A 22,754-nucleotide genomic window follows, 5' to 3' on the forward strand; every position below is an offset into this window, starting at 1 on the left:
ATCTAGAATATACTTCTCTCACCGTCAAACATGCACAACGATGTTAATGCAAAATGAAAATTCATTGTAGAAGGAAGCTCTTCTGTGTATTTACTCCAATGCCATATTAACATCGACGCCCATAGAGAAACCAAGACTGTGGTGGATATAATTTACTCATTCCGTTGTTTTTTTTTTTTCTCTTTTTTTTCTTTTTTTTTTCTTTTTTTTTTTTTTTCACTTTTAGCTGCAGAGCAGTCAAGGAGACATCATAACAAGGCATGGGAGTGGGAGAAAAAAGCACTTGTAATGAAGGTAGGCTGTCATAAACATGTCGATTTAAACAGATAGGTCCGCAAAATTTAAATGACGATACGCTTTCAGTATGGCAGTCCCTTATGCCAAAATAGATAAGACATTAGAGGCTTTTTTTTTTTTTCATGGTTCTGTAAATTTCCCATCAACGTTTGCGCGTGATATTCGATGGTCCAGCCCCTGGAAGAGGCTCGACAGAATCACTGAAGTAGTTCTTAAATGGATGTGTGATTACTTACTTATTTTGGCCTCGTTATTTTCAGGTTCAGATGAAGAAGCATTATCCAGACATTTTCTTTGGGAGACTTAAACCAAATTGCTTAGAACGAAGGTAAGCTTCAGCAGGAAAATAGGTCAACAATATGTATATGTGGCTACTGCTGCCACCCTGACCCATTGATATATCGCTGGAAGACTTCAGATGCTGATTACGTTTGTTGGTTTAAGAGTTAATAACATTCTAAAGTGAACCAAGATCTCTCAAATTAGATCGCTGACTTTTTTTCAAATCTGTTTAAATGGATTTTCGTAATTCGTCTCTATGACAATGTATTGAGAGAGTTTCGCCTAGGAATAACAAGTAAAGACTCGCGTCGATTGTTTTTCTCACTTTCAGATGAAGCGCAATGGAAGACAAATCTTGCAAGACACTGGAGGCACTGGAATACAACACATGTAATGAATTGAGTGAAGGTGAGCCAAAGGGACTTACTACTTGAAATAGGTCAGCAAAGTGTACATGCGGCTACTGCTGTCATAGCAACGCGTCGATATATTCTAAGAAGAAATTACAAGTTGATCACTTTATAAAGTACATAAGGTAACACAAATTCTCAAATAGACTCTTGACGTTTTCCAAAGAAATTCAAAACAAGTATGTTATATGTAACCAATGCAACGTATTGAGAATGAACGACACACAAGCACTGCAATGTATTGGTACGGCAGGAATCAGTTACATATGGATAACTCTCAAAAATTAAACTGAAAGATACAATACAAACCAGAATTACAAGGTGAAGATTTTAAGCTGCTTTTCAAATCAATGTAGGACAAGTAAATACAGAGAAATGAAATAAAGTGACTGAATGTCCTTTTCTTGTCATCAAGTGTAGAAAAGTTATTCAGCGAAGGTGAATATCGGGTCATATTTTGTGGAAAGAACATTTTAATATCGAAAGATTGAATTTTAATTTAGGAAAAACAAATCCAGTGTGAAATAAAAAGAGAATGGTGGTTTTTCAGTTTTGTTTTCGATCTCGAAGAACACTGAATCTCTTTATTAAAAATCTTCTTCGCCTTCAGGACCTTAAATTACATGTGCACGTCAGAAGCCATAAAAACTGTGGACGTTTTCCTTTTGCCAGTCACTCAGTTACTTGTACGATTCTTTTGTTTTGGTTTTGTAACTTTTTTCTTCGTATGATTCTGTTTTTCTGACGAGGTCATTCATATGATGACTAGCCAAACATTCATACTCGAGGATGAGCGAAAACAAAGTTCAATCTCTGAAATTAAAGTAAGCATTTCAAAAAGGATTTTCACTGACAAAGGATAATGGTCGAAACGTACGCTGTTTGAATGCGGGAAGGAGCTTAACTAACTTTACTTTTCAAAATTCAGTTCAATGGAGAATCAACGCAGTAAACGTCTCACCACTGACGATGGACATAATTTTATTTTTTCAAAATTCTTTTTCATCATAATCACAAGGATAATAAACAGTAAGTTTAGATCTCTTTGCCTCTGACTAAAATCAAAACCGCAAATTAAATCTCAAAATTGTCTGAAGATATATATGTCGGGATTAGATAATCCCTGATGAATTCGAATGTATTCTTCAAAAATTGACAAATTATGGGAAGAAATTTAGAACTCAATTTGAACGTAAACAGCCAACAAACAACCTTGCACTTTTACCACAACCATAAACAATAAATTTGTTTGAGAACTAATTGAAACAGTGTATATTTTACAGTCACGAGATACTTCGGTTTCGTAAGATTTTAATCCAAGACACTCGAGTCCAAAACGCGTCGCAGTTTCAAATTTATATTTTACACTGGAAAGAAGTAAATTTTATTGTAAATGAATTCTTCTTGTGTTCATCATTCTTTAAGAATACCACTAGCATTTTTAGACTGGTTTCCCTACAATCTCTGGCAATAGTAATGAAATTCGTAAAACTGATCCCTTTACAATTAGGAGATCTTCGCGTGCCATACAAGCTTCGTTAATTCGTTGTTAAGAGAAAAAATTTATATCGACACCGAGAGAAGTTTTTGTACAGTTGGGTCAAGTAAAAATCAAGCAATAGCAAAAATTGCTTAAAGACCAGCTTTTAGCCAATTTAAGCATAGTTCATTTTATGAGGAGCAAATCCAGTTGTTTCAATAATTGCCGCTTGACGTTTTTGATAGCAGAATCTGCAACCAACAATGGTATGATCGGAATGTAAACAAAACAGCACGGATGGGGATTCCCAGGGTTCATCAGCCAATCAGCAACGATTGAAACAATCGGCTGAAAATCAGTCGTCCGTAAAATATAAAGTTCTTGTCTACGTTTTATTTTTTATTTTTTTTGTAATTATTCTAAAACAAGCAGTACGTTCTAAACTGGCAAAAGTAGAAAGGATTTTGACTCAAAATATTGTCATAACCAGCGCGAGTGTTTACACCGACGCAACTGCCGCGAAATTCAAATTCACTCAAGTTCACTACAACTTCACTCAAGTTCACTCCAGAAGAGCAGAATTTGACAATTTTTTCTAGACGTTCTTACTTGCACTTCATTCGAAAGTTTTTATTCTCATTTATTATCCTTGAATGAACGAGGAGAGCTAAGAAATGGCAGGGTTGCTTCAATAATTTTTAAAAGCTTCGTTCCCCACGTGCAAAATTAAAATGCAGATTAGATGGTGTCGAATATAAGGTGAGAAAGTTAATTCCAGTACGCGCCATCGTGTTTAAATTTCACCTTTAGAAAGTATAACTTCTGGAAGAAAAAAGCTGGCAATTGTCCGCAGAATGTTTACGAATAAAAAATTATAAAAATTGACGTTTTAGAAATCGTTTCGTTCTTAGCTCTCAATGGAGTACAATAATTTTGCAAAGCTTCGCCCTGCACGAAGGGGATAGAAATGCAAATTAGATGGAGTTAAATGTACTTGGGCGAGAAAATTCATTTTATGGTGAGCCTTCGTGTTCAACTTTCGCGTTTAAAAAGCACATAACCGAACTGTGAAGGAAAAAATGCCATTGTTTTTCTTCTGTTTTCTACCAAAGTTTTACCAATAGAAATAATACTTGACTTCTTACAATCGTTTCTTTCTTAGCTTGTTAAAACGTTGTTTAAAATTCAAATGATCGCTACAGTTGATAAAAATTCGTGGCTTCTCATTAATAACATCATCGAGTTAACTATTTTTTATTATTATTATTTTTGTCCTCGGAGCTTAAAGCTAGGAAAAGTTCTTGATTTAACATGAAATTGTCTAAAAATATGATTTTGTTTTCCAATTAAGTACGTCCTTGCGTCTTTGACTGTGTTTTCAGATGATCAACTTGTATTTTCTCATTACAATATCACCAATACATTGTACATAAGTTAACAGGGCTAACACAGTGACGTAAAAATCAAAAAGGTAATATCGTCTTGATGGAACATCCAATCCTCAGAACTCCCGTGAAAGAAATGTATAGAGGTCACTAGGAAGAATTTACCTTCGATCTTGAACTGAAAATGTACATTCAAGATGGAAAATACGAAAATTATTGCAATAAACATGAACACAAGGAAGAACACGCACATTCTGTTGTCAGATAACTCATCCATTTGCACATAACAAACTAAAACATTTAGATGAAATTATTCACCCGTTTAGACGAAAATACACGAGCTACGGTGATGTCGTCACCAATAAAACCGTTTTCCACAATCTGTACAAAACGACAAGCAAAAGAACCGATTAACATGTTTCTCTTGTGCGTCCATAGTTCTAAACTTGTTCATATTCGTCCGTATCTTAACACGTATATTTGTTCTCACTTTCAGTGTCGATGCTTGCAGAATGATGTGGATCACAGTCAAGAAGAAAGAAGACAAGAACGCTTATAGAAATAAGATATTCACAGAGTAATTCTAGAGGTAATATCTGTAATTTAGCTACCGGTGACAATTTTTTCTCGATAACATTCGCCGCTCGTCCACAAGAAGCCATAAGAGTTAGGCTTTTTTCACAAACTAGTTCAGCAAATTTGAATATTCAGAATGTTCTTGTCTCGCAATTTGAACTTTGCGAATTTAGCAAACAGGAAAGCATTTTGAAATGACAAGTCACTCGAAAGGAGCAAGAAAGATCAATTCTCTTAGTGTGATTTTTGAGAGTCTTGAATAAGTCGACGTGATACTTAGGTTCAAAGTATTTAAGCGCAGTTTTCCAATGACTGTCGAAAGAAATCCTAAGAACGAGTTTGCTTCGCATTGATTCAAAAACGTTCTTAATACAACGCAAAGGCATTTGTCAACACTATTTAACATTTCAGAGCGAATTACTGCCGCCATAAAGTAGCGTGATAGAATTTGCGACCAACACATGTTTTGATTGCATGTTCTACAATGTTATTCTGTAACGGCAGTGATTCCTGCTAGAGTTTATTTTGTTTTGTCGAGTCATTGGAAAACTGCTTTTAAAACTTCTGGAATACAAGTTCGCTAGAATCGTCCAAAGAATTTTTCTGCACGAAGGTCTCACAACAAGATTTAGCAACTTCGCTCAACTGCAACAGTTAGTCGACTTAGTCATATTTCTAATTAGAAAATTTCGCTCAGTCTAAAGCTGATAGTTCAGTTAAGATGTTTTACAAGTTTTTGTCTTAACCTCGCACTCGAGTTATCCACAACTAGAAAATTGATTTGTTGTATAACTTCTACTTGTATTCGAGTATTGTAAAAAAATGTTTTGTACTTATTAAAAACCACCTCATAATTAACAATTAGTGCTTGAAAAGAAGTAAAAACTTTCACAACAACTACTGTTTCATTTGTTTATTGTCTCTTTTTGACTGCATAGATAAACAAAAAAAATGCGCTTTTAAAAGGGCCTGGAAACTAGTCGAAATGTAGGCTATCTCTTTTACATTTTTTTTGCTATGAAGGGTTGCCAAAAAGAAAAAAAATTCTGCACTTTTGAACAGAGTCTAGCCAGAAATCAAACATGTACTTTGACTTTTGATGGGACAAATCCGTTTGCACAAGGCAAGATTTTTCCCGCCAAAAGACTTAGTATATTTTTGACTCAAAATCAGACACCATTCAAAAGTGCAGACTCTTTTTTCTAAGGACAATTTTCCCGCCAAAAGACTTAGTTTTTTTTTTCGTTTTATTTTCTGGGCCATTTTAAAAGCGCAATACTGTTATCAAAGAAACTTTTTCCCGCCAAAAGACTTATTTACAACCAAAAGACTTAGGTTTTTTTCGATTTGTTTTTGTCCATGAGGGTCAACTTTATCTTGAAAGCAATCATCAATTGAAGACGTCTAAGACATTTTATTTCAATCAATAAATTTCTTGAACCTTGTGGAGTTATCTTTCAACCTGAAAGAAAAAGAAAATTTATTAAATACCTCAGGATATTTTGTGCAACCACTCTCTTGAATAAAATTTGTCTATGCTTTCTCAACAAATATTAGTAGGCTACTACCATTACGTACCAGTTATCAACGTGTACAGCTACTCGTTCAATTCAGGAAATGATTTCAGGACACAATCGCTTAACAAATCAAAATCTCGGAAAATGTCTACAGCTTGAAACAAAAAACAAATGTGAACTTTTGTAGCTTGGTAAAAATAGTAATCTCGGAGTAAATGTTAAAATTTAATCGCTGCTAATTTTGTGTGAATTTTGTCTTTCCCTTTCAATCAGGTGCACTAAGGAATGTACCTTCCGATTTGTAGCCAAACATTCTGTAATTCTGGTTTAGTTCGAACCTCGGCATAGCGTACCCTCATTTAGCTAGCCCTAACTTATTTCCATACACTCCTTTTAATTTAAGGTGGCTAAAAACAGTTACCAGCTCTTTCCAGGACCTTGACGGATCGATATTTCCACTCTTGATTAGTCGATACTTCAATAATAACGCCCTCAGTCAAATACCCAGTCCCTGGTCAACAGGTTACTCTCAACTTCATGGCAAAACAGATTCCCATGGAAACGGTGTAACGCGTTAGATGCACGCCTAATTTAAGCTCAAAGGTGTAGTTACTCGATTAAAGGTCTCATAGCTCAATTTCCTCAATTTGGTGTCATCGAATTGTGATCAGCATATGCAGATAAGACTTTTTGCAAAAACCTCCAGAAGGTTAAGAGCCACCTTAAATTCTTGAAAGTTAAGTAACCTAAGTCCACCATTTGTTTGTTTGTTTGTTTGTTTGTTTGATTTTTTCAAATTGTGATCAGCATGTCAAGATACAAATTTTTACAATCGTTAAAAAAATCTCCAAAGAGGGTTAAAAGTCAACTTAAATTCTTGAAAATTTAAGTAATTTTAATTTAAGTGATCAATAATTGTTCTAAAGGCATTTGTCAAATAATAAGGGGTTGTACCACTGATCCGTCAAAGTATAAGTGCCGGAAAGTGCTGGAAACTGTGACCTACGACCTTAACATTGAAGAATTTGTTGCTAGATCAAGACAGTGTCCTAAGGTCATGGTTGACTATTCTATACCGATTGCCACATTGTACACTTCTGAAAGTTGTGATAATTTTGATACATCAAGACAATATATGCTAGAATAGGCCCTTCTCAACCTCATCCCATCAGTTAATAATATATGTTTTGTTTATTTTGTCCGCTTTGCGTGGTGGAATAAAACTGGGCTTATTCCTTCACTCAAATCAATGAAATTCTGCGAATTCGGTGGAAAATGCATCAAGCTAATGTTCCTTGATCAATGATCTTTTTTCTAACTTTTTTTTTTTGCAATTTAGTGAATCATGACCTTACATTTCACAATTTGCAGTTTGCAATGTGTTTCAATCATCCACAGTGTCCACTATTTATTATTCCTTTTTGGTTTATTCTACCTTTGAAGTTTTCCTGCTTTAGCAAACTATCATTTCGAGTTTTTTTCAAATTAAAAATGCTGAAAAAATACAGAATACCTAATTAACCATGTAGCCCTTCTAAGCGCTGTTATGGCCAAGACATTGATCATGCACTTAAACCACTTAAATGCCTTTAGCAAATATAGTGAACCCCTAATCCTGGATATAAATTGGTGGACGAACAAACTGAAACTTAAAGCAGTTCTACCAAACCCCACCTTACCCCCTCCCGGCTCCACCATCACAACCCCGCATTAGCCATCAGGTATTTGAATCTAGACCCGCTTGTTTGAAAACAGATTAGAGAAAATTTCGAATCATAAGTTAAGCAAAATTAACCATGGTAACCGCTTCATCTTGGACAAAGAAATAAAGTTACTAAGTTTGAAGTCAACTCTTTCAGTTACAATAACCCCATAACAATTCTCATAACAGATTGTGTTTTGATTACTCAATTTTGGCAAAAACTTCCCACGAAAAAACAGATTTTCCTCGAAAAAACCGTGCGCCTTGTAACCGAGAAACTACGGTATGTATGTTCTGAGAATTAAGTGGTTTATCAAGAAAATGTCAATACACATAACAAAGAAACTGGAAGTTGATCACTCAAAGGACGACTCAAAGTAACATGAAAATGAGGCTCACTTTCATTAATGAAGCTTATTTATTACATGGCTCTGTCTCACAAGGACTGGGAACTACCAAATTCACGAATTTGATTGGCTGAAATTGATATTGAAAGCGGTCTAGATTTTCCCATCTAGACCAGCGTCTAGACCGGTAATGTTTTGCAGTGAAAAAGTTGTAAAAAGTCTGTCTCCGATACAGACCTCCTGCTTGGTTAATAAGAGCTAAATACATAATGAGCACAGAAATTAGACATCAATTTCTGGAGACACGTTGCAAATTGTAAAATTGAAAGAATATTGAAAACTGCATTCCACGTGGTCTGTTTTGAACTGCTAGCAAAACTTAGCATCTGTCTTAGATGGCCACTTAATGTAGGTAACAGAAATCACAAAATAGCAATGATGCCTGCTCTAACCAGATCTAGGTCTCTAAACAGAAATATGTAATTTTTTAAAAGTTCATTTGAGCTGCTTTAATAGTCTTAACCCCAAGACGCACAACATGGGACACAGAGAAGGTAGACATTGATGATTTTTTCTTCAGCTTCTACACGAGATTTCATGTGGTTTAGAATAGCTGTTTATCCATCTTCTGGAACAATTATGCTATGAATACTGGATGTGTTCTGAAGGGGAGACTGTTGATATCTAATTAGTTGTCATACACTTTATGCTGGTGGTAAGCAGATACAAAAATCTATTATATGACTTGTCTTCTTTTGCTGTTAATTGATACTTCTGCAAATAGTTGGTATCAGCCTAAATTTAGGTTCCACAAAGACATTACACCTTAACGGTACACTGAGCCAAGAAGCACCGTTAAGTGACATGACTTAATTAACAACATTGAAAGCATTTTATAAATTGCCATTTCTGTATCAATTTCTGGAAGTTACCAGAGAAGAACGAAACTCTCAGCTAATAATTATTCATACACCAAATGTGGATTTTGCTGCTTTCGTCAATCAACCATTTCACAGAATTATTTTGTCTCAAAAACCAAAACTGTTAAACATTACATTATAACACTGGACATTGTTGGATGTATGCATAAGATGGTAGCCTATGATTAAGCAGATCTACAGGAGTCCTGAGATTTTTCTTATTTTAGGGCACTGTTTTTGGCAGACCTCCACCTGATGCTAGTGAACTAAATACATTTTATGTCATCTCTGCCTATGTTAGCCAGGCTGTGAACTTGAAAGCTGCGCAACATCTGTATCCTACTAATTTGTGACTCTAAGCTTTTTACATAATATTTGTATTATTAAATTTAAATATCTTCTCTTGAAACATGAGCTATTTCAGGTTTTTAATGTCTGTTCCACATGGTGTTATATAATTTACTTTTCTGGCTATTTAGTTGAAATCCATGCACATTACCAGTAAACAGAAAGTTTGTCTGAATACACTGATCAAAATAAATTCAGCGTATGTACAAGTTTCTTATAAAAGTTCCTATTATAAGCACGGAATTATTCCCACAGATGGAGCTTTATGTATTTTGCAAACTCTTCCTAATGCTTAAGATTTTTCAAGAGAAAAGAAGCAGTGATGGCTTTACTATCAATTCAACACATCCCTTCAAATAGCTTAGAGTTCACCTTGCCTGGGAGGCCCTTAATTTCATTCTGTAGTTCAGAAATCTTACCACCTGATGCAAAAACTTCGTGCACACGGGTAGGAAAAGTTGAACTAGAAACAACTACAATGGAAACCTGCACAATCAGTACAGGTACCCGTTGTCTGGGCTTCCTCATGGTAAAACATCTAGCCGAGTATGGCCACTGTTTAGTTCAAGATGTTTTACAAGTAAAGTTCCTCTCATTGTAAAATATATTGCATGTCAAAGCACATCGAACCTGGAAAATTTGTCTCCAATGCATGTTGATGTTCTTCTCCAGGACAGAAAAAAACTTCTACGACCTCCAGGTCAGTTTTGGTCCAGGGGGGCCGAGATTTCCACTTTCGCAGAATTTTACCCAAAAGTTCTTCACGTTACCCATGTAGAAGCCTTAAGTATGATCTTCTCCATTTTGAACAATTTCAGCAATAATGGCCCAGTCCAGGTCATCAGATTAACACTTTTCCTGGACAAAACAAATGCCCGACATTGGAGAGGACACCAACACTCTTTATAAGTTCCATAAGAATACAGAAAAGTAACAAAATCTTCGAACCTACGCTACACAATGTCCTTAGTACAGGAACAAATATTTTAAAAATTTGGCTTTCTTTGTGCCTTATAGGCTGTGTTAGGTTTGCAAGGTATTATGGTAAAATGTCCAGCCGCCATCGTTTTTCTTACTGTGGATTGAGGCAGACTGCAAGGTTTCACATTTTACCTGCCGCTACTTCAACTTTTGCTGCCTGCATGCATCAAATTTTTGCATCAAGTGATCAGTTTTTTAAATCTGCAGAATGAAATTAACAGCCCACTAGGCAAGGTGAAATTTAAGCCAGTTGAGAGGATGTTTGGGATCAATAGTAATTTGCTTCAAGACACTGAAGTGAACAACAAAACATCCAAAAGTTTCCTTGTGGAAATTCTTTCCAGCTTTATTGAAAATCTGTGAAAGCTTTCTGTCAAATTTTGTCTAGACACACTGCCGTTATATCAGCACACAAAGCCACTTTTATCACAAATTTTTACTTCTGCCAGCTACAAAACATGAAAATCTCTTTAATTAAAGGAGCTACCTTAGAGTTTTCCATCTTGAAAAGTTTCACCAAAATTTTTCATGCTGGCATTTGTAATCTGTGTTAACCTTCTCCATCCTTAACAATCCTTCTTCCTTTACAGTTTATTTATTTAATACCTCTTTGGTGTTTTTCGATCTTAGTAAACTACTATTTTCAGGTTTCCTTCAATTTAAAAGTAATTTTATGCATGGACAAAATAACTCTATATCTTCTGTAATCATTTTAGATGCAACTGTACCTTTTTGTTTCACTCATGTTTCAATAGCTGTGTTAGTTTTTCTTTCCATGGCTCAGTTACTATTCTGAGCACACTCATCATTACAGACTTCAGAGCTTTGTCAGGATAGCTACAAAACTTTAAGATGTTCAGGTATCGTTTGGTGATGTGATCTATGCTTTTCTTCTTTTTGAATAGTGTATACATTTTTGCATTAAATTTTGCAACATTAAGTAGCTTTAAAACTTGTAGCTTAAAATTAGCCTAGGGCTTTTTTTCATTAAATCTTATATGGTTGCTGTCCCTCATTTTGTTTGTCTAAGCTCAATTTTGCACTACATCAAGTTGTTGTAACTATCACTCACTGTCAATTTCACTTTTTGTCAGTGGTTTGGGATAAATTTGCATTGGCCAATCGGAATGAATAATTTGTTAGACAAAAAAATACTAGATAATTTTTAAAAACACACGTTGTAAAAATCAAGGACAATTTGAGCAGGTTTTCCGGCAGGTTTTAAAGTTCAGGTATGGAAATTATATTTGAACGGTTTGGTACAATGTAAAATTGAAAAACTGCATATAAAATTGAAAAAATTGCCTAACAACCTTCTCCCAGAAATTTTGGTTGATGCCTTACTTTCATTTCTAAGGGAGCATCAGGTACATGAAACTTCAAGTAAAAAGAATTTCAGGGTTACATGTACATAAAGATGATCTACCTCTGCACCTCTTCTCTAATGATACTTCTTCTCTAATGATACTAATGATAATTTGGGACAACTATATGACATCCAAATCTTCACTGGGCACATGACTTGTTAAAAAAAAAACTGCAGTGTAAATAAGCTCATGATTTAAACTAAAATAATTCTCCTAATTCCTCAAGTTTTATAGCCATTGCATTTGAAATAAACAAGTGAGCCTGAAAAAGCAAAAAAAGAGCCATCTTGACATGACGAAAAGACTGAATAATAAATTATTGTAATTTCTGTTGACTGGACTCCCATCCTAGGAACATCTTACAATGAAATATATCAGTGACACAAGCCAGTTACATATTGTGAAACATTTTTGTAGTTTCAATTGACAACACATGTTTTGAAATAACAGAAGCCCTGGCTACACCCAAATATAACTCTCACAGGGTGGTTCTAGAAGCGCAGTGCACCAAGTTATATCCAGGATATGCTGATGATTATGTAGATATTCTATAATGTAAACATGCTGTTACTAACTAAAGACAACACAAACTGTACTCACCAATTGATATGATATGGAGAATGTCTTCAGCAGCCCATCTTTTTTCTTGCTGTTCCATCTGGTTTAAGTGTAATCGTCCAGGAAGATGGACCTATTGAAAAAGGTAAAGAAAAATTGATCAACACTTTCTTGTCAGCTATCAGACCTGACACTTAATGCAATGTAGTCTCAAGTGGATAGGATCATGACAACAAACACACACTCTACCTAGAGATGTCTGGATGTAACTTCTACAAATCATACTTCAGATAAAGATAAAACTGTACATGCATGTACTCACCTGTTTGCTACTTTGATGCAAAGAAGTTGTTTTCCAATCTTCTGAGACTAATGACAAGCTACTCCATTGTTTGAGAAATCATTCAGACACTAATCTGAAAGAAAAATGAATTTTAAATACTGGTTAGAGAGTAAATTGCAGTGGTTAGACTACTAAGAAAATGGATTTTGTTTCGAAGAAAGCTGCCTTTAGTTAATAATAGCGGAGCTCCGGCGGCCCCACAGAGCCCAATTTTCATAGAAACTTGTGATCACTTTTCTCATGGTAAAAATTGGTAGCAGTATTGCTCATGGACATATACGCACGACGACAACGACAACAACGTTGCACAACATGGCAGCCATACTCCAGCTAAAAGGACATGAGGACTTAATTAACAGCATACATCTTTGATATTGGACATCCATTTTATGGTCAATTGATAACTGTCAAAACAAGATATCCTCTGACCAGTATCACATGCACATATTGTGGGTTCAAGTTTTGAGCTCATCAAGGTAAAATGTTCTTTTTTCAAGTTAACCACTGACCAAGTACCAGCTTTTCAATTGGATCACGAGCTCAAACCAGGTCAACTCACTTTAATGAGGGCCAGGTTGTTCGGAATATAGCCAGTTGATGCTAACCAGGGATTAAAAGTTAAATATAGTTAAATGAAATTTAACATAGTTAACGACTAGGAGCTACTCTGGTCAGTAGCGTTTTTATAGGCGGTTGTTAGTGTCTCAGCCGTCTGTGAGCATTTGGTTAGCGTTTGGTACGTTCTGTAGCGTTTGATATAGTTCAATGAAATTTTACATAGTTTATGACCAGGGGCGAGTCTGGTCAGTAGCGTTTTTGTAGGCGTTTGTTAGTGCCTTGGCCATCTGCTAGCGTTTGTTTAGCGTTTGGTGCGTTCTGTAGCGTTTGCAACAGTCATATGGTTGTGAGAGCCCTGGGGCTGACATTGTCCAGCGGTATTTTTGGTTAGTACATGTGTTGTCGTCCCATGTGCTTGCAGTGTGTTCATCGCTCTGTTAGTGTGGCGTTGTGGATTGAATTATAGTTTAGTGGTTCTCGGCGTTCCCTCCCTGTCCCCACCTCTTTTTAGCTTTTTTTTTCCACCAACGCCATCTGGCTTGAGTGTGATGGGTGCCTGTAGGGGGCTTGGCGCGGAGGGGCTCGTGGCTTGGTTGCGGGTTGGGCAGGCCAGTCGGGTGTTCTAGTGCCTTGGGGATGTGACTGCGGTTGCAGCCCCCGGGCTTCGTAGGCACCTTCCCTCCACTAGCGTCTTGGGCGTTAACTGAAACATAAATTTTTCTGGTATAAAAATGTTTTTCACTGCTTATGTTTTGTGTAGTTTGAGGTTATTCAAACTCAGGAGGCCAAACAATATAAGCAGAAAACCTCACTGCCAAGTTAAAAAGAAAACTCAAATCAAAATTCTCACTTATCCTGGGTTAGCCTAATCAGGCTTTGAGCAACCCAGCCTACGAGCTTTGCTTTCAGGCTTGGCTAAATCTATATTACACTAGTTCTGACACTACAGGATTTCTACCGTCCTGTCGAAGCTGACGACTAAATCCTCGTTCAGCGAGAAAAGTTAAAGCGTTTTGTAACCAAGCTTCGAACACGTCTTCCCCTTTTGTCTGGCACTCAAAGGTATTAAAATACCTTTGATCGACACATGTCAATAATTTTGGACTAGCCAAGCCAACCACGAGCTCCGTTCGCTGGCAAATGGAGGTTTTCAAAATCTAGGGGTTTGTCTGCAAGCGTTTCCTTCCTTCCCCTCTCCCACCCCCCTCTTTCTTTTTTTGGCTCTCGCCCCATTTTCCGCGCAGATAAAACACCGAAAATCCTGTTCCTCAGTCTTTCTTTGCTTCCAAACCCCACGGAAACACTTGCTACGCAGGCTATGTTTATGCTTTGGGGTTTGAGTCCGCTAACCGCCCCACTTTGTTTGCAGGGTGTGTCCGCCCACCACCCAATTACCTGTCCAGGGTGTGTCGCTACCACCCACTCTCATTGCTATCCCAGGGAGCACCCAGTGTCCATGGTCCCATTTACTGCCAGATTTGTCGTTTTTTTTTCATACAATATTATTAGAGAGTGAGTTGTTGTTAACAAAAAGTACTCAACTTGACGTTCAAAACTGATAAGAAAACAAGAAATTATATTATTTCTTTGCCATGCAACAAAATGCCCAACAGAAGCCAAGAAAATTGAAAACATGAAAATAAGTTATTATTGACTTCGGAGGAAAAATTGAAACCAAATACAACAGAATATCCATTCTTGTACTCTAATGGCTAACATTTGAGAAAATAACAGAAAATTAAAGCGAAAGGCACATGTAAAAACCAATTTAAAAGCAAGAAATCATATATTAATTTCTTTGCTGCATGACAAAATATTACAGCACTGCAAAAGAAAGATAAAAATTCTAAGTCAAAAAGACGACAAAAACAGGCTAATCATTTTGAGATCAACTGTATTTTAACTGCACTGAATTAGTGGCCACTTAGTTCTTTTCTCGGCAGTTCTGTAGTAGCTGAATAAGACTCCAAAAAATATATTTGAATGAAGCAAATAACCTAATCAAACAAACCAAGGACCACTTTTGAAGTCATTTTATCGGCCATGGTGTTACCAATTGTTCCAAAAGTTGAATTCAACTTTTAAACAATAATGTATGTTACCATTTTTGCTTCTAAAGTCCAGGAAGCTGCTTTAAATCCACAATCTGTACTCAAAACTCACTTGAAAGTGCACTAATCATCATGTTTTCTTGGCAGTTGAAGGAAGGAAAATTCTTCACCAGAAAGGTTTGAGCACTCTGTACTCTTTGATCTTCCATTCTGAGGTCACCTGAACATTGATTTGTATTTTTGATTTCTATTTTAAATCCCAAAGCAGTAATTCCTCTGTGTTAGAAATGAAAACAAGACCTTTGAAGTTTGCAAATTTGGCCCGCAACATGCCATGATAACCTGCACTTTATGAGCACACGATTTTAAGAAGAAAAACCGTCTTTCTAGGACCCCTAAAGTCCTCTAGAAATATGCTCAGTAAGTCGATTCTGATTGGTTTGTTTGTCCTCAAGAACAATAGAACAATAAGAGAACCACAAGTCTTCAGGGAGGGTAGGAAAGGCTATTGTCCCCACACGCTTTTTTGGGGGGCGTTTACAGGCGGCACAGGAAATTGGAGGGGCTTTTTGCACAGGCGGTTAAGGGGGCCCGGGACTCAATGGGTTAAGCAGTTGTGAAATTAAAGACTAAAAAAAACCTTTTTTCACAACTGCTTAAGTTGTGTGTATAACTTCAGATCTTTTAGCATCTTAATTGTTGTCATATTGTGTCTAACAGACAAAAATATTGACATCTGATAGCCACGTTTTCGATCAGGAACTAGCATTTTGGTTATCTAAAGTTCCTTTCCCAATATTCTAGCCCAAATAGTCCTCCGTTATACAGACTTTGCACTTATGAAACTAATGAAATCAAAAGACCGCTGAAAGTTTTCCTCAAAATTTCATAGCCATTGCATTTGAAATAGGCAAGTGGGTCTGAAATAGCAAAAACAGATGCACCTTAACATAATGAAAAATTATTTCTATTGATTGGAATCCCATCCTAGGAAAATCTTGCAATGATACATATCAGTTACACAAGCCAGACAATTGCATACTGAGAAGCGTTTTTGTTATCGCAATTGACAAAACGTGTCTTGAAAAAACAGAAACCTACTGACAACCTAACATTTACTCGAATGGGGTTGTTCTGGAAGCACAGCACACCAAGTTATATCAAGGATATGCTCACGATTATGTAGATATTCTATAATGTAAACATGCTGTTACTAGGACAATGCAAACTGTACTCACCAACTGATATGATTTGGAGAACGTCTTTTCTAACCCATCTTTTTTAGCTGTTCCATCTGGCTTCACAGCATTTGTCCAGGAAGATGCAAAACCTATTGAAAAAAATATTTATAAAGACAAATTAATTGACACTTTCTTGTCAGCTATCAGATCCAGTGTTTGAGCCAGCTCAACTGCCTCAGGAGACAATTTGTCCCTCTGTTGACTTTGCAAAGGGACAAATAGGCAATAGCAGGGGACAGAGCATAATTTATTATAACATTAACAAAACATGGCGTTATTTTCGTACCTTAACCACTTGTGTTCATTCAACCATTTCGTCTGGAAATTGCGAGGTTTCGAATTCGGAAGTTGAGCGTCATTTTCCTCCTCATGAAATTCGTTTTCTTCTGCTTCGTCAATGATTTTATCCATTTCACGTTGAAAATAACTTGAGATTTTCCTCTTGGACATTGTTCCAAAGAAATATAGATGTTTACATAAAGCAAAGATGATCACTTCGATCGACAAATGAAACGAGCTGTCAATACTTCCAAATCCCGCTGAATGAATGATGCAAGTCTCATTCTACTTCCAAATATGGGAAAAGTGATCCTCACATGAGTATTGCTTTTGAGCTTTTGAGTTTACAAGATGGTAGAGTGTGCAATAATTCGGCGAATAATTATAAACGCTACCTAGTAGAACGACAGGATTTCATAACAATATTGCAGAGTTATTTGGAGAAACACTTTGGCATCTGCTACGTTCGAGTACTTTGAAAATAAGGGCATACCAAAACCATGGATGAAACTGCATAATGTGACAACAATCGACGCTTACGGCTTCTACGCACGTGACGGGTTTGGAATGTTGTTCAAGGAGTAAAGCGTGAGACAATAGTGTCTTTAAAAGCAATTTATAAGGTGGTGATGAACAACTTTTATATGAAAATGTGAAATGTTAGCCAACAAAAAATTAAATACATTTATTTAGAAGAAACCGGCTCCACAAATACTTCTGATCGTGGGGGGCATTTATGGCCTGGCCATCAAATTTTAAGGGACAAGTTGTCACTCAAGGGGGAGAATGTAGCAAGTTCGCGCTCTGGCTCAAACACTGCAGATCTGACACTTCTGGTAATGCAGTATCAAGTGGATAGGATCATGACAACAAACATATACTCTACCTAGAGATGTCTGGACATAACTTCTACAAATCATACTTCAGATAAAGATAAAACTCCACATGCACATACTCACCTGTTTGCTACTTTAATTTGGTGCAGAGAAGTTGTTTTTCAATCTTCTGAGACTAATGAAGAGCTACTCCATTTTTTGAGAACTCATTCACACACTAATCTGAAGAAAAATGAATTTTAAATACTGGTTAGAGTGCAAATTGCAATGGTTAGACTACTAAGAAATTGGATCTTGCTTTGAACAAAGCTGCCTTTAGTTAATAATAGTTCTGAAAAATAGATAATTAAGATATGTCCATTTCATACATGACTTTATACAAATTATGTCAGTTTCATACAAGTAAAATGTTGACCAAGCACAGTGCCTTTGGGATAAACAAAGAAATGGGTCACAAGTCTTTACTTGACACTACAGAAAGATGATGGAAGATTGAATAATTTGACTTATTAAATTGCGTCCTCTCCAAATGAAGAAAGATACTGCTCAAGCTCTGCCTTTGGCACTTGTTTCAGTACATGGCTCAATCACACTGTCTACCAAATATGGGAAAATATCATTTTTTATACACTTAGGAGAAGAGAAGAAAGGTGGTCGCACTCACTGATTACTAAGACCACAGATGAACTTTTTTCCAAGTTGTTTTATCACCAGCAAGTAGACTGGAAACTGCTAAAAGCAAAATAAACAAATAATAATTGTTAGAAGGAAATGGTAATGCATGGTCATTAAAAAAGGGCTCTTGTTTCGAAGAAAGTCTTTATTTAGTTATGAAGGAAGACAAAAAAAAAATAGATCAAAATAGTAGGTGTCCACATCTCACATGTGGAAAGAGGGCAATACCTGTACCTTGGTACGCTGAACAGATGGGGAAAGGGTTGTCAAACATGCCTCAAGGATAGGGATACTGGTAACTTATATTGCCACTTAACAGATACAAACCTATTGGGAAAACACAAGGGAAAAACAGAAAACTGCACTCACCCCATTGTCATAGTCGCAGTTAAAATTATTTTCTAAGCCTTTGCAATCTTGAGTTGTCCAGTCAACAGCAAAATTGTAAAACTTAACTGCAGATACCACACAGACCTATGACCTCTAAACAGAAGTTATTACTTTTTTATTAAACACCTACTAAGAATATGCCAAGTCTGCCCCACAGAAATGAGAATAAATTTAAACAGTTCGCAAAAAATATGAAATTAAACAGAATGACAAATTTACATGTAAATAACCGTGCCTGTCTGTGCAACATGTGAACAGTACAAAACTTAAACACAACTAGAAATGGTGATTCTGCATGTGAAACAAGGAAATAGTAGACACCTACAGCCAGAATACTCAGATTGCTTTTAAATCCACATATTATGTGGAGTTAACTTCATTTGATTTATATAATTTGATCAAAAGGCGATGAAATAGTGAAGGGAAGAACATCATGTTGGCACTCTCCTCACTCCACATGACCTGAAACCACAAGGGTACCAAATGCCCCACGGTTATCTCAGGGGGAAGGGATATGCCCAGCCCCCAGGCAGTAAAATTCAAATGCCCCACCCCCAAGATTGCAATGTTCACAAGCAAATGATTCTAAGTTCCTTGGTGGCATGAAGTGTTTGCAGTGAAACTGAGGATAAAACCCTTAAAGAAATCATAAGATACATATTTCACCTAAAATACAAGACAAAAGCCCACAGATAGGCAACTTAAATTTGTCCAAACTAATGATCAATATAAATGTCCAGTTTGAACTAAATCCAAATTAAGAATGTCTCAGAACACCACCAAGATTATATAGAACCACTAAATGAAATAAAAGATTATGTTTGAGGCTAATTAAGCTTACCCTGTGAAGAAGCAACCTTCACATGGTGACTGCATATCCTCAAAACGCCCCTCAACACCACCTCTTGGTAACTACGCTTCTCAGAAAAGTGTACAGCATATCTTTCTTTCCTGTAACTCATAACCCACTTATGTGATCTACTTCAGTTAAACTCAGCGAGATGATTTCTTTCCAATTTTACACCTCTGCTCCATTTTCACATAACCTACCCTTACATTGGACAATCAGTGATGTATAGAAAAATAACTATTAAAAGTACTACTATTTGTTGCAATATTTTGGTCTCCCAGCATACTAATATTCTGAAATAAAAATAGTATTCAAAGCCCTACAATAATAATTATTGTTGAAAAGTTAGCTTAACCAGTCCATCTCACTAAAGAGGAAATGTCAGCTTAATAAGTCCACGTTGTCAGTAGTCTTCTTTGCTAACAGTCAATGTGGAAGAACTTTGTAAGGGTTCAAAATTCCCTTGGGATCAAAAAGTTGTTTGAGGCCTTTCATGAGTGTGACTGATGACGACGACTGTGAAAAATGTATGTAGTTTGCTTTCTTGAATCCCAGGCCATGCTCTGCACTAATACTTCCACAATGATTTGCCGTCCATTCATAAACATATGGCTCAATTGAGTTTAACACTTCATCACTGTGATGATTTGTTGTAAAGTTCAAATGCAAGTTTCCATCTCCAAGGTGGCCATATCCAACAACATTAGTCACCTTGTCACCCAGTTTTTCTCTCATGTGGGACACAAGCTCATACATCTTTGGCAATGGAAGTGACAGATCATACTTGTAGACTGCACCACAGTACATCAAGGCCTCCGCTATTCTTTCTCTTAGGTCCCACACTGCGTTTATCTTTGAGAGGTCTGTTGCCAGTGTTCCATCCTGGGCAGCATTCTGAGCCATAACTTTCTCAAGAAATCCATCAAGTTTCTGTTCATCATGAGTGCTGTTTGAACCAGATGTCTCCAACAGAACATAAAAGGGCTGTTTACTAATTGGATTATACAGTCCAAGGTGCATTTCCACAAGGTTCATACAAAAGTCATCCAGGAATTCAAACGCTGACAAGATTTCCCCCAACATAACCCTTGCCAGTTTATATATCTTGAGTACATCTGAGAAGGTCTCACAACCAAGGAAAGCAACATTTACTGTCTTTGGTCTTGTTGGAACCAGGATTGATGCAGCTGTTATGATACCTAGTGTGCCTTCTGAACCGATGAATAGCTGCTTAACATCATATCCTGTGTTATTCTTCCGCAATGAAGAAAGACAGTCAAGTATGGTACCATCTGAAAGAACCACTTCAAGTCCCAGAACACTGCCATGTAGGGAACCATATCGCAACAGTCTCAAACCCCCAGCATTTGTTGCTATATTTCCACCAATATGACAACTTCCCTTTGCTCCTAAGTCCAATGGCATAACAAAGCCTCGATCTTCCATCATGTTCTCCAGAGACTCTAAAATACAACCAGCTTGACAAATGAGGATGCCTGAAACATCATCAAAGCTCAACACTTGATTCATCAACGACGTAGATAAGATAATTTCATCAAATACAGGGACACTTCCACCAACTAAACCAGTGTTTCCACCTTGAGGGACTACTGCTAATCTTCGTGAGTTGCAGTAGGTCAAAATATCTGAAACTTCTTTAGTAGTTTTTGGCTTCAAAAGCACCTTACTTGTTCCTTTGACCATTTTCAGCCAGTCAACATTATGCGGTGCTATTTCTTGCGGATCTGTTACTACCCTGGAAGGAATAAAACTTTCAAAAGCTTTAATATCATCATCTGTCACATTTGAATAATTTCCTCTCTTAGGGTACCGGGCACTTGTTGAGCAATAACGTTGAGACGTGACCTTCATGGAATACTGCAGGTACCTCCTTAGCCGAGCACCCCACATTATCAGTTCTTACAAGAACTACTTCGTTCAGTGCCAGTGGTCTTTGGTGTTATCCCGCTTGGCCCTATGCAGAACGTGTACCAATACAGTTATGTCCTCTGTGGTAGACATTAGACTCTCCATCTCTGAATGCACCAAATCCGAGAGCTTCCATAGCGGCGACTTACTCTTGTCGAAGGAAAGTTCTCACGTGGGACAAATCTACCTCTCAACTCAAAAACGTTTTCCAATTGGTGGAGAAAGTATCACGTGCCATAGGTCAAAACTGGCGGGGAGCAAAACTCACCAGTGCACCAGTGAGTAAATTTCGACTGCCAGCCGGCGTCAAGCAAACGAGTTTTGAATTAATCGGGTATCGGATACCGCAGCAAGAAAGAAATGGCTGCACAGTCTTATTCACAAGGCATCAATCAACAAGAGTGTGTCAGGCTTTTTCGATATTCTGATTGGTTGTCATTCACATCTAAAGTTGGAGCAGCTAACTGATATGCGAGACGTGTTGCGTAAATGGACGCCAAGGGAAAAATATTTTAATTATCAAAATTCTGAAAATTTCCTGACAACATTTCGTCAGTCATTATCCCGGGAATGTTTTAGCGAAATTTCAGGAAAATCCGTCAAATCTGCATACTCTGTAAATTCGCTCAAAGTGGATGTATTACTTCCAAAATCAAATGCGAGATTTTAGCTCGTAAACGACTGGCGCCACGCCTGGAAATAAGGGAGTTTAAGAAAACCACGACGGCAACGGCAACGGGAACGTCGCTAAACAAAAGATTTAATTAGGAGAACAATGGCTGTGCACGTGCGTTATAATTCTTGGTACATTTCTTTACCGTCCTCGGCAAAACAACAACGTGAAATGACCAAATTTCGCGTTGTCTGCAGGGGCGTAGCATCCATATACGCACGTACGCCCGTGCGTACAGCTGAAATCTGGAAAAAAAAATTATTATTCTCTTAAAGCATTTGTCAGAGTTGCCATAAAATAGAAACATTTTTTAAGTTTGGAATTATACTGGCGTGTATGTTTGTTTTTCCAGTACCTTTTAATTAATCAATAAACGACGAGAAACGTTATTTGGCTTCCTAGACTTGTTAACTCTTTTTTTTTCTTTTTTTTATCCCTCCAATTCCTACCTAATACATAGATATGTTTTCAGGAAGCCAACACCCTTTTAGCTTTAATTCTATATTCCAGCGAAGCTCTCTGAGCTAACAGAAAGAGCCGTTAATGATATCTACTGCTACTTCGGCAGTGACATGGACATCTCTAAGGGCGAATTCAAATCCGAGGTCAAAAGATGGAGGCAAAAGTGGAGTGGAATGGATGGTAATGTGAAGCCAAAGACTTTGGTTGAGACTCTTAATCATGCCAACCTTCAATTCTATCCCGGAGTTTATGTTGCTGTGATAACATAGTTGATGTATCCTGTGTCAGCTTGCACTA

The 22,754-nt window shown here is 37.0% G+C and overlaps 1 protein-coding gene and 1 long non-coding RNA gene across 6 annotated transcripts; one reads left to right on the forward strand and one right to left on the reverse strand.

The window, feature by feature from the left end:
• The first annotated feature begins 258 nt into the window (after positions 1-258).
• Positions 259-5,278, forward strand: LOC145478318 (uncharacterized). The gene is made up of 4 exons (XR_014048231.1): positions 259-294; positions 558-625; positions 911-987; positions 4,351-5,278. It is a non-coding gene; the product is annotated as an uncharacterized LOC145478318 (long non-coding RNA).
• A 94-nt stretch (positions 5,279-5,372) lies between these two features.
• On the reverse strand, positions 5,373-21,819 carry LOC145478315 (D-2-hydroxyglutarate dehydrogenase, mitochondrial-like). 5 transcript variants are annotated; one of them, XM_081456293.1, is made up of 7 exons: positions 19,385-21,819; positions 18,143-18,207; positions 17,602-17,700; positions 16,361-16,452; positions 12,493-13,774; positions 12,213-12,303; positions 5,373-5,892 (listed from the first exon to the last, which is right to left on the reverse strand). In XM_081456293.1, the coding sequence occupies exon 1, from the start codon at positions 21,302-21,304 to the stop codon at positions 19,820-19,822; it is 1,485 nt and encodes a 494-aa protein (XP_081312419.1). In that variant the 5' UTR covers positions 21,305-21,819; the 3' UTR covers positions 5,373-5,892; positions 12,213-12,303; positions 12,493-13,774; positions 16,361-16,452; positions 17,602-17,700; positions 18,143-18,207; positions 19,385-19,819. The 5 variants fall into 5 exon arrangements, with proteins under 5 accessions (XP_081312419.1, XP_081312418.1, XP_081312417.1 ...); XM_081456292.1 differs by having other exon boundaries at positions 18,143-18,210; positions 18,388-21,819; XM_081456291.1 differs by having other exon boundaries at positions 12,493-12,586; positions 13,573-13,774; positions 18,143-21,819.
• Between the last annotated feature and the right edge of the window lie 935 nt (positions 21,820-22,754).

This window comes from Orbicella franksi, chromosome 2, assembly GCF_964199315.1.
Source record: "Orbicella franksi chromosome 2, jaOrbFran1.1, whole genome shotgun sequence".
In the NCBI taxonomy this organism is placed as follows: Eukaryota; Metazoa; Cnidaria; class Anthozoa; order Scleractinia; family Merulinidae; genus Orbicella; species Orbicella franksi.

What these genes read in the sequence shown, in the direction of transcription:
- LOC145478315 (XM_081456293.1), bottom strand. Translation starts at nt 21,304, where the DNA reads ATGTGGGGTGCTCGGCTAAGGAGGTACCTGCAGTATTCCATGAAGGTC.